This window comes from Pogona vitticeps, chromosome 5 (genome assembly GCF_051106095.1).
Source record: "Pogona vitticeps strain Pit_001003342236 chromosome 5, PviZW2.1, whole genome shotgun sequence".
NCBI classification, from domain to species: Eukaryota; Metazoa; Chordata; class Lepidosauria; order Squamata; family Agamidae; genus Pogona; species Pogona vitticeps.
The window spans coordinates 150,359,077-150,370,375 of NC_135787.1; the positions used below are offsets into that span (position 1 = coordinate 150,359,077).

At 41.9% G+C, this 11,299-nt stretch overlaps 1 protein-coding gene across 3 annotated transcripts in view; it reads right to left on the reverse strand.

Moving 5' to 3' along the window:
• LIN7A (lin-7 cell polarity scaffold A) overlaps nt 1-9,117 on the reverse strand; it is a 42,124-nt gene extending 33,007 nt beyond the window's left edge. The window contains exon 1 of one of the 3 annotated variants that reach the window (XM_020804011.3): nt 8,985-9,117. In XM_020804011.3, coding sequence (XP_020659670.1) covers nt 8,985-9,030 — 46 coding nt within the window. In that variant the 5' untranslated portion in view covers nt 9,031-9,117. Of the gene's footprint in view, nt 1-8,586; nt 8,602-8,984 lie in introns of those variants that run through there. The other 2 variants (XM_078376956.1, XM_020804034.3) reach the window with 2 other exon arrangements.
• Nucleotides 9,118-11,299: the final 2,182 nt, after the last annotated feature.

Genomic DNA, 11,299 nt, shown 5'->3' on the forward strand with positions numbered 1-11,299 from the left:
TACGAACTGAAATCCATAGAAAATAATGCCCTGGTTTATCTTCTTTTTCTTTTCCCGCTGTACAAAAGGGTTTCCCCCAGGATGCATTGTGCTTGGAGGCTTCTAGTGCGGTCCCCTTTCCTAGTGCAATCTGTGTATCAGTTCATGAAATTTCTGCATGATGTAATGTCCCGGAGGCGGCATTAATTTCGTAGACCGAGGTATGCCTGTACAACTGCAAACTGTTATTAAAGGTCTCTCTTTACAAGGATGGGGAGTTATATGTACTGAGTAAGACAAATATCTCTCACTATTCCAAGTATATCATGAATATTAAATACTGATAAAGACTATGGCTGGGCCGAAGTATCTTAAGCATAACTTGTATTATACAGCTGTTACTGAACTGCTATGGCTGTTGTGTTCTGAATTATAAATACTTCTACTTGCCAACCAGAAGAAACATGTAGGTATGAAGAATCAGCACAGCTTGTCCTATACCATATGTATGTATGTGGGAATCCTAATATTAATTCATAGCATAAATTCAGTAACACAATGGCAAAAATCTTGTTGTGCAGCTTTGCCTGAGCAGTGCGAATGGCACCATGATAAAATGCCAGATTTTTCAGTATGATTTTGTAGAGCACCGAAGTACATATGTAAGGGATTATAGGAGTATTTCTAGGTCTGTGAGAACATATCTAAGACTGCATTTGTGTATGGCTGTTTTGAGATGTATTGTCTGTCTACAGTTCTATTCAAGAGACTCTGTAGCTTCATTTGGAAATCAAAGATAATGTATTTTTACTTCCGTGTATAAGACAACATTCAATTTTTAATCTAAATGTTTTAGATAAAAGTATTGTCTTATACACGGAAAAATACGGTAGTTTGAATCTGTGTATGTCACCACTGTTATATTAAAAACTTCTAATGTGAACATTATAAGTCATTGTTGTTATGCCATCAGTTCACCTCTGACTGATGGTGACCCGATGAATGAGCAATCTCCAAAAAGTCTTGTCCTCAACTGCCCTGCTCAGTTCTTGAAAACTCACCCTGTGGCTTCCTTTAGGGAGTCAATCTATCTCTTCTTTGGTCTTCCTCTTTTCCTGCTGTCTTCAATCTTTCCCAGCATTATTGTCTTTTCCAGACAATCATGCTTTCTCCTGATGTGCCCAAAGTAGGAGAGCCTCAGTTTCATCATTTTCCACTTGTTCTTCTTCCTGGTAATCTGGAGTATCCACAAAGCTCTCCTCCAGTATCACATTTCAAATGAAGTTTTTTTCCCCCTGACAGCTTTCTTTACTGTTCAGTGTTCACAGTTTCTGAGATATTCCCTTAATTACATGCATTACAGCCAGAGATACTGTATACTTTTTTTGTAGAATTCTTTATTATGCCTATTTCTATACAAAGGCAATGCAAATCCCGTTAACTCAGATGACTATGCTAAGTGTTTAATGTTTGAATATGAATTAAGACTCTCTTCTTAAAAAACAACAAAAATTAGAATTATTCCTAACAAAATGGGGAAAATGGTAAGACAAAATCTAGAAAAGTTATTCTTTTTTTTGGCATCACACTCCTTAAAATTTCTCAGCCAGCTTGGCCAGTGGTAACATTCTAAAGTTACGTGTAAGAGAAAATAAAGCTTTAAAATCAGGACAGAGAGAAGGAAAATGTTTGTGGTTTTCCAGTTTGGGAGCTGTAATTATAAAATTCTTTCATAACATTTGTTTGAAATTCCAAATTCAGGTCTCATTTTACATACTCTATCTACATATCTCTTCTTATTCTGTATATCTTCATCCTTAATATGTTGTCTGCACTCTTTGCAGAAAACTGATTTGGTCTATGCAACCTTTGCATGGTTATGATGAAAAGCCTTTCAAACATCTTACAGCAGATTTTAAATCAAGGTGAACAATTAGCAACAAATTTCCATTATTTTGAAATCACTTTCTCACACATTAATGCCTGCCTGATTGTAAATTAAATACATCTATGTTTCTCATTAGCCTTGATAAACTCATCAATCTCATCAACAGATCTGATCAAGGATTTACAGACAATGTGGCAGTACCTGTATCTTTGGCAGCATGTTACAATAACCTTCATATACTGATCGCTCATGTTCAAAGTGAAGGTGGGAGCTTAACCTGATTTTTAGATCATGGACTGTCCATTCTTATATATATATAAGAAAATTACATCTTGGATGTACTTCCTGCATGAATTGATGCATCATTAGTAATTTGCTGGAACTGTTAACTTTATTCAGAGAATAATTATGTCCATATGGGAAAGCCTTTATAATGCTTTACTTAGGTAATGTAAAGCTGGTTCATGCATTTTTAATGAATGGACATACACAATCAAGCCACCTACCACATTTTCCTTTAAAAGAAGAGAATAGCCAGAGTATTGACAAGTTACTTTTTAATACTACAAACCCCAGGATCCCCATTCAGGATATCTAGTGGGATGCTGGCCAAGGGACTCTGGAGATTGTAGTACAAGCAAGCAACCTTTTCATGCTCTGCTTGCAGCCAACAACTAAGATTCAAGCATTTGTCTACTCCCCCCCTTGTAGCGCACCATGACAAGGACAGCCACTGGTGGCCTCACCACAACCCACCTTTACTGCTGAAAAAAGGGGAAGAACAGACCCAGCTTCCAAAGCACTGCCTCACTCTAGAAAACAAGTCTCTGTATGAGGTGGTTAATGTATGTGCAGCCATCCTTTTTCCCTGTTTTTTTCTCCCTACCAATCATGCTACCAATACATAATTGTTCAATTTTCTTGGGGGTGCAGCTATGAGACCCTAATGTTGGTCTGTATATAGCTGTACATTAGTCAAAGATGCAGAATTGTCCCATTTGACCACTGTCCTCAAGTTTATCAAAATATGAAGTCTCATCAATTCCAACAGATATCACACATTTTTTTTAAAATCAATGGTACACAGATTAGTATTTTATAACACTAAATATTACCACTCATTATACCCTCCCTGGGTTGGCACAACACTTAATCATACTTGGATTAGAATTTATTAAAAACTGGAAAATTAGGCATGAGTAAACAAAGTCATAGATTTCAACGGCTCTACTTTAAGCATGATCCAATCTGGACATCAACTGCTACGTATTGATACTTAACCATTGGCTGTTCACTTGTGGCTAAGCATATATTTCACTTCTCTCCTTATATTTTGTCCATTCTCACTTTCTCCCTCACTACCCTCCCGCATTCAGCACTGGCCGCCATATGTCATGTGATATTCTGCATTCCAAATCCTTTAAACCCTGGAACATCTGCAATTCAATCTCCTAACAGTGGTTAGTTGCATTGCTGCACGTTCCCTGCTCTGCCAGCACAGTTCCATGCAGGCTAAAAGGCAATGCCTATGAGATTAAACAGTAAAGTGATTAAAATGTCCATTATTTTGGAGATGTATTGTGCATAACAGAAGAATCCTACAAGACTGTTCTGCCAGTAGGAAGACATATGGCAACAGAAATTAAAGGAAGTAATTCCTGTGCTTCAGATTCAAGTAATCTTCCACCATTAAATTAGCTTTCAAGCATTTACTACCATGAAAAAAAATGGTTTGTAGCTTTAAGTTGCTCCTCACAAATGCTATCATCAATTCATGAGAAAAATGAAATATAGTTTTACTTCATCATGATCTAGGGAAAAATAAAACATTACAAGTAAAGTGAATAAGATTTACACTGCAAACCTGTATCTTTGTTACAGTGGCTGATTTAAGCTCAGAGTTGTAATTTCAATTAATAATGGCAAAAAGATGACGCTAGACCACTGTGACCTTAGCTCAGTATAAAGACTTCAGTAGTGCATAACTAAGGTTGTAGATTGGAGAAAATGGATTGCTATAAAAGATGCACGGAAATCAGAGTAGAAGTCCCTGTACATCAGGACTTTTCAGTACCAGTGGAAAAGTTCAGCATAAGAAGAAGCTCCATGGTGGAAGGAACATAGTTCCTGAAAGTGTGGAGTAATCTATTTCACTGGTCCCTCAATTTTCATGTAAGGCTGGGCATGGAAAAAGTGAAGTGTTCTGTTCTTCTCACAATGAGTCTAAGGTATTAGCCCCAGTGAAAGAGGCGGAGTCTTGAGGCAGGATATATGTGCATGAAAAAAGTATAGCATGGATGAAGAATCACCAGTCCACAGACCATCCTGTCAGGCCTTTGTATCCAGCTTCAGAGAAAGGAAAGGAGAAAGAAGAGCAGTTTCCGGTTGACTTGCAAGGATTGTTCTTTAACTTTGCATCTTGTAACAACTTCAAGATGTACAAGTTTTATTTTGTATCAACTTCTCTTGATCACAGTCCTACAGGTTGACAACATCAGCTTTGGAAAAGCTGGCTGTTGCTTTCAGGATAGAGCAAATCCAAGAGTGACACTGATTGGTGGGTGCACCAATGTTGTTTCTGTGTAGAAGTGGCAGTCACAGTTATGCTAGTTCTCTCTTCTACTGCTCTTACTTTAACATTGCTGCTGGGAGCAATAGGATAGGAATATGATATCATTTAGTTACACCAGTTGAACAGGAGGATGCTATTCTACTCATATTCTGTTGGCTGAAAGATTTCTTGCAGACATCTGCATGGTCCATATGCGTTTGGTCCGATTCAGTCTGGCTCTCCTTATGTTCTTGTTGGAAACAGCACCTGAATTAGATATCAAAAACTGCCTGATCTAGCTACAATTATGACTGCACTTACAGTACTTAGAGTGAGAGCAACTAAATTCAGAATGGTTTGCCAAAAAACACATATGATTGGGTTCCACAACTATTGCTGCTTGGTCACTACAGAACGAGTGAAGTTCACGAGAATTTCTCGCTATGATGACACCTCAAATTTGTTCTACACTGTCATATTCCCTAAGTATATAGTTGCACAGAAAGCATTCATTGACATTTTCTAACTTGAACATACAGCAACATTGCCAGTTGTACAAAGCTAAATTGTACAATGCTCTTTTGAATATTAATTGGCAAAGACAGAAACAATCTCTCTTCATTCTTGCTAATGCCAAAAGTGCTCTTGTGGATCTTTTCAACAGTGCTATTCCTTCCACAGCAAAGCTATGTATATCTTTGTGTTTTTGAAACACATGTATAATTACCATTTTATTATGTATAAACATGGACCAACAAACTTTTAGTAAGCTTCCTTTCATTTGTATTCGCGGATGCTTTCATGGCTGAAATCTAACAGTTGTTGTGGGTTTTTCGGGCTCTTTGGCCATGTTCTGAAGGTTGTTCTTCCTAACGTTTCGCCAGCACTCTGTGCTGTCCTCTGAAGATGCCAGCCATAGAGACTGGCGAAACATTAGGAAGAACAACCTTCAGAACACGGCCAAAGAGCCCAAAAAACCCACAACAACCATTTCCTTTCATTTCAGCTAAAATTTCAACAACTGTTAAACTGAGCGAAATTTTTTTATTTTCAAAAATAATATTTCCCCCCCCCAAAAAATTCAAACATTGGAAAAGTCAAGTTTTTAAAAGTTAAATTTTAACTTTTATCCAAATCTGCACCTACTAAGTCTTATTAACACCACAAATAAAGTTATGTTGTCCTATCTATGTACAGTAACCGGTGAGAGATGTTTTCCTCCCTATTATTTTATTTAATAAACATACCTGGCCAGTCCTACCATCGGACAAACTTAAAAAACTGCCTCACACAGCAGACTTTGAAAAGGCAGGAAATAATTTATTGTTACTGTATTTGGTTGCCAGGGTAGAAGAGTGGTACCTGTGGAATTCTATTCCTCATGAGCCAAAATATATGGCTGTAAATGTTATGAACCTTGATGTAGAAGAACAAGGTGTGCATTTAAAAATTCCAGCTCAGGTATCAAATGTCTTAGCCAGTCCTATAGATATATACTCTACTCTGGCATAGAGCTCTACAGTTGATGATACACTCCTTACACATTTTTTATGTGTTCTCATGAAAACTTCAGCTGCAATTGAAAGATGAAAAGTATAGCTGTAATAACATGTTTTATTCAGCCTTCTAAAATAAGACCAGAAATACAAAGGGTATTTGATATCAAAAGACTATGTGAGAGCAATTCTTTTCTTTAGAAGAAAAAAAATGGACTGTGCTTCCTAATGGATTGCCATCTGTTTAATTTTTTGCCAGGAAGTATTTATCGTGCCTAATGTAGCCACCACTGGGATGGAGCTGTACAGAGTTCCTAAATCCCCAGAAGAAGCACACAGTTTCTCTTATCAATGCTTACTTCATCTAAATTTACTTTCTTTGTTATGTGTACATATTGCTATTTCATAAATCAATTTTAGGGAAACATTAATTACTGGCATTGCGGGAAATCATCTGATCTTCACTAGCACCCAACAAACTATAGTATAGGCTATTTAAATTTAAAGTGGGATCAACAGATATCTTTTTGAACTGAATGTAGAGCAGGAACCTCTCTGTTATGTATTTGGAGCTTGTTGTAATCCTCTACAGAGAATATATTTATAACTAAGCCACCAACTTCAATCATTCCCAAATCAAGTAAAAGACTTAAAATGGTTATTTCTTAAGGAAGCTTTCAGTAACATGCTGCTGAGATTTTTAAAATTGCTTTAAGCCTCTTGAACCTTGTATATAGACAGAATTTATTTGTTTCCATTTTCTATGGGTTCAAGTGTACAAACTCTCCCAATGAATTTAATAGGACTTATATCCTTATACACAGAATTAAATTAAATAAACCTCAGATGAAAGAAATGACAACTCCCATCATCCCCATTCAACACACCTAGGGATGATGGGAACTGTAGTTCGACTCATCTGGGGGGTTGACAGTTAGAGATGTTGTGCAGTATCCTGAGCTCCTTGTGTGAAAGATAAGATGAAATGGAAATAGCACTTAATGTCTATAAATTATTATTTATCTTTGGATATGTACATTGCTCCCAGTTCAAAGAAGAAATCAATAGGCAAGGTATACTGTGTAGCTACCTTAAATGTGTAGAATCCTGTGCTCTATCCTACCTCATTGCTCCTGAAAATTAAAGGGTTGCAAAGCCATGCCCATCAACTTCAAAATTCTCCTTCATACACAGGTCTTAAACCACTGATAGCTCTAAAGCAAAGATCTGACAGCCCTGTGTTCAGGCTCAATCCCCAGTCAACAGTCCCAAGACCTTTTTCAGGCCTATGTCTCTCCTACCTACCCATTTTTCTAAGTTACTTTCCTTAGTTAACCTGCCAATTCCCTTGCCTCTGGGTCTCTTTCTTGCAGTTTCCCCTTCATTCTGAACTCTCCTGTAGTCAGTTTCCCATTCCTTAATATTTTACTCCATAAAGTCTGTCTAGGAGGTTTGATTTCAGCCCCACTGCCTCCTGCTTCTTCACAGAAAAGAGACTCCAGCCTTTGAATGTCACCAGCTCAGCCAATCAGTACCCAGATCTTCCCCATAACAGACAGCACCACACAGTAAAGACTGCTATCAGAAGCACAGCAGCAGCTCTCAACTATCTTTTTGGGTTTTTTTAACTCATAATGAGCCTTCCCTCATCTTCTGAAAGCCTATTTTATGGTGACTTTGCAAAGAAAGGATAAAAGAAAAAGAGGAGAAAAACAGAGCCATCACCCAAGAATTCTGTAACATCTCTGCCACTTATAATACAGTCATAGATAACAAACAATATAATGGATACATTGAGTTATTGGCAATACTTATTCACTAAATACATAAATGGTGATAAAGAGTGGACGGTCAAGATCATATGCAACAGATTAACGACCTGGGTCACAACACGTTGACTGTTCATCTGCTCTGATGTCTTCAAACAGTTATTTAAAAGCACAGCTCTCTTTCTGCTTCCCAAATCTGCTCATGTCCGGAAAAAGTGAGTCCCCTCTACATTATGATCATTGTTCCAAAACAAGAGGACTATATTTGCAGTTTCAGATCTCTTCTTTTAAAAACTGCCATGCATGTTTAGATGCACAAAGTCCTAATTTCTTGAACATCGAAGGTTCTGCTGCCATCTTCATTTGTGCTAATCTGCTCTTCTTGTCTTCCCCTAACAAATATCCAAGCACTGGTTCATAAAAACTCGTTTCAAAGCCCCAAACCAGACAGAAGATCTTCTCATTAAGACTAACCAAAGTGGCATAAAACGATGGGCAAGCTCTGGAGATCTCCAGCAATCTTCCTTAGGCAAGATGTTAAAAACCAGGCTTAGGGGAAGGACTGACAATTATCAAGCCGTAAGTCTTAGGATTCTTCCTTTATGCAGACTTCATGACTTCTACACTTCTCCTCTCCCCCCGACCCCACAGCCCCCACCTTAATGTAACACCATGCTCCGGGATGAGACCTGGTGATCTCGAAACCTGGTCCACCATTCTGTGCAGGTTGTGCTGGTCCCAGGAAAGGTACTGCCCAACCCGTGGCTAACAGAGTAAAGTTTCCCCCTTTTTCTTCCCAGCCTTTCCCTCCTTCCATGTTGCCCTTTTCAACCGCCGACCTCACACGCGCGCCCACAACCCCACCCCGATCTCTTCCCTCGACTTCTCCACGGAAGCACGGACCAGCAATAGCTCGATCCCACCGCAGCTGCTGGGCGGCGGGAAGGTAGGATCGTTTCCCATCGCCCTTTCCGTCCGGCCCTCAGAGAGCAAGGAAGGAACTTCGGAAGAAAAGGCGAAACCGACAGCTCGGCGGCGGGGCAGCGCCGTTCCTCTCGGGAGCCGCCTTCCCTGGGACCCGGCGCGGACGAGAGGGCTTCCCGCGGCGCCCGAGGCAGCGCGCTTGTCTCGGGGGGACACGTTTTGTGGCAGTCAGTGGCAGGGGCTGAGGCGGCGAGGGAGGGCGAGGAAGCAAGCAAGCATCCCGGGCAGACTGCCGTGGGGCGGGCGGGAGCGAGGGAGGGAGGCAGGGAGGGAAAGCCAGGGACGCCCGAGGCGGCGCCAGGCTCTGGAGCGCTTACCTCGGTCCAGGGTGAGCGGCTGGACCGCTGTCAGCGTCGTCGCCATGTCTGCAACAGCGCGGCTGAAGCTGAAATGACGCGCGGCTCCAGCATTCAAGGGCTGGAGGGTCTGCTCGGGAAGAGGGCGGGGGGCGAACGAGGGTGGGGCTAAGGGAGGGGGAGGAGGAGGAGGAGGAGACGGGGCAGGGTGGGCAAGGGGGGGGGGAGAGGCGCGCGTGGCGCTGGCGCGTGCGTGTCGAGAGAGGAGGAGGAGGAGGGGGGCAGCAGCGGGCACAGCGCGCGCTCACAGGGGATGCCAGCCTGCCCGCCCCCTCCTTGTGTGCTCCGCCGGCGGAAGGTCCGGCGGCAAAGAAGAGCTGGCGACTGACGTGAGTGGGTGGGGGGTGAGTGAGTGGGTAGGTCAGCACGAGGCCACTCGCATCCCTGGGCAACGGCCAGGGCGTTAGCCGCGTTTGGGGGGGGGCAGGCCTGCAAAGACTCATGGGAGCTTGGAGGAACCCGGCAAAGCCTGCGTTCTCTGCTCGGGGGGCAGAAGGATAGGACGAGGACGAACTTACGCCATCCTCGTGTCAGGCTGAGGCAACCTTTACCGGCTCCGGCCTCGGCCGAGCATGAGCAAAGCAATCGGAACGCTGCGCCGCGCCAAAAAGGTGGCCCGAGGTGACCCGAGCACGTGGGCCGTGCAAGGCTGTAGTAATGTTGGCGAGGAAGGCACGAAGGCAGGTCGTCTCTTCCGCCCCTGGCACCCCGCTCCTGCCTCTCTGATCTACCCCAAGCGGGGACTGGCCCGACAGGCGCCTGGAAACGAGTTCGAAACGGGACTGATTGTGAGTCGCTGGAGGTTGCCCTCGCCAACAAGTGCACCTGTGGCACTTCAGCGCCGACAGATCAAGTAACTCCCGCCGTGCAGGCTGCCAAGAACACCACACGCAGGGAGCATTAATGATCATCGCAACTCACTACAATGTGCTTACGCGGAGGAAATCGCTCCCGATGACTCAAGAGACTCTAGGCAGCTACATTTATTGGAAAAGCTCTGGACGTGCTAACAAGAGTAGATCAATCCAGCAATCTCCCCGGAGCAGATTTCATGCATGTGTGCACAGGGACATGGGATGCTGACACTTACAAGCAAGAAGAAAAGGTCCAGGTGTGCAGATGACAGGGATGGCATGTACATAAATGCATATGTCTCAGATACTCTGACACATATGTGCACGGAACTAGGGATAGGTAGAGGCAAATTCAGTAGTGTACATTCCAGAAACAAAACGCTTTGGGCAGACATGCAATTCACATTTCCTGGTTTAGTTAAACACCCAGGATTTAACTATACATTAGTTTTAGATCTTAACTCCTTTTTGTTTCATATTTTGAACAAATACAGTGCACTGAATTCATAAGATGCATTTCTTGTACACCTTTGGGCTGTTTTCACGGTTTTAATAAAATTATTGCCTGACTGTGGGTTTTGGAATTTTTATTTTCATATGGCTTGTTCTAAAATGGGAACACAGCCATTCCGGTTATCATTTGTGTAATGTACACTTTCTGAAAGCTCTCTGCCTAAGGCTCTCCAAATGGCACCATTCTGATTAGCTCAAGGTTCACAGTTAAAGTTATCATGTTTGCCTTCAAGCTGACCCATATTCTGTTCTCAACTGGAAAAATAAAAGTTCAGATTATTCTAATACTTTTGATGGGTTTACAGTCAAACTCCCCCTCGAGAACAGATACACTTCTAGGACTCAGATTTATTCAAAAGGTGTTTTGCATAGTAAACAGTGGACTCTTTCCTACCAGTGCTGGGGGGAAAATGAGAAGATATTTAGCATGCCAATCACAAAGAGCGCAACATCTTATTTCTACTAAGTCTGACATTATGACTGAGTTTAATTTTAAAATGATTGGTAAATTGAGCACTGAAGATCAACCTACATGTTTGTGTGCACATCTGTACTGTGTCTAGAAGGATGTGTGGCATGAATTTAGAGACTATCATGCTATCCTGTCATGGTCTGTTGCCTTGAACACTTCATGTAGGGCTAATGCAGGTATTATCAGCATCATAGTGGGGAACAACATAATTGGATGCTACACCTGTGTCATCTTCATAAGCATTTGAACACATGTAGACAGCAAGGCTGTGCCAAGCAGTTTCACCAATACACTTGTTAAGGAGCCCCTCCTCCAGTGTCACTGAAGTAGCATTACCGTTTGCAGAAAAAAGATATCTGGTGATGTGCAATAATTTCCTCGTACAGTTCAAAATTACTTGCACTGCACATATAACTCCAGGACTTCTATTTTTGGAT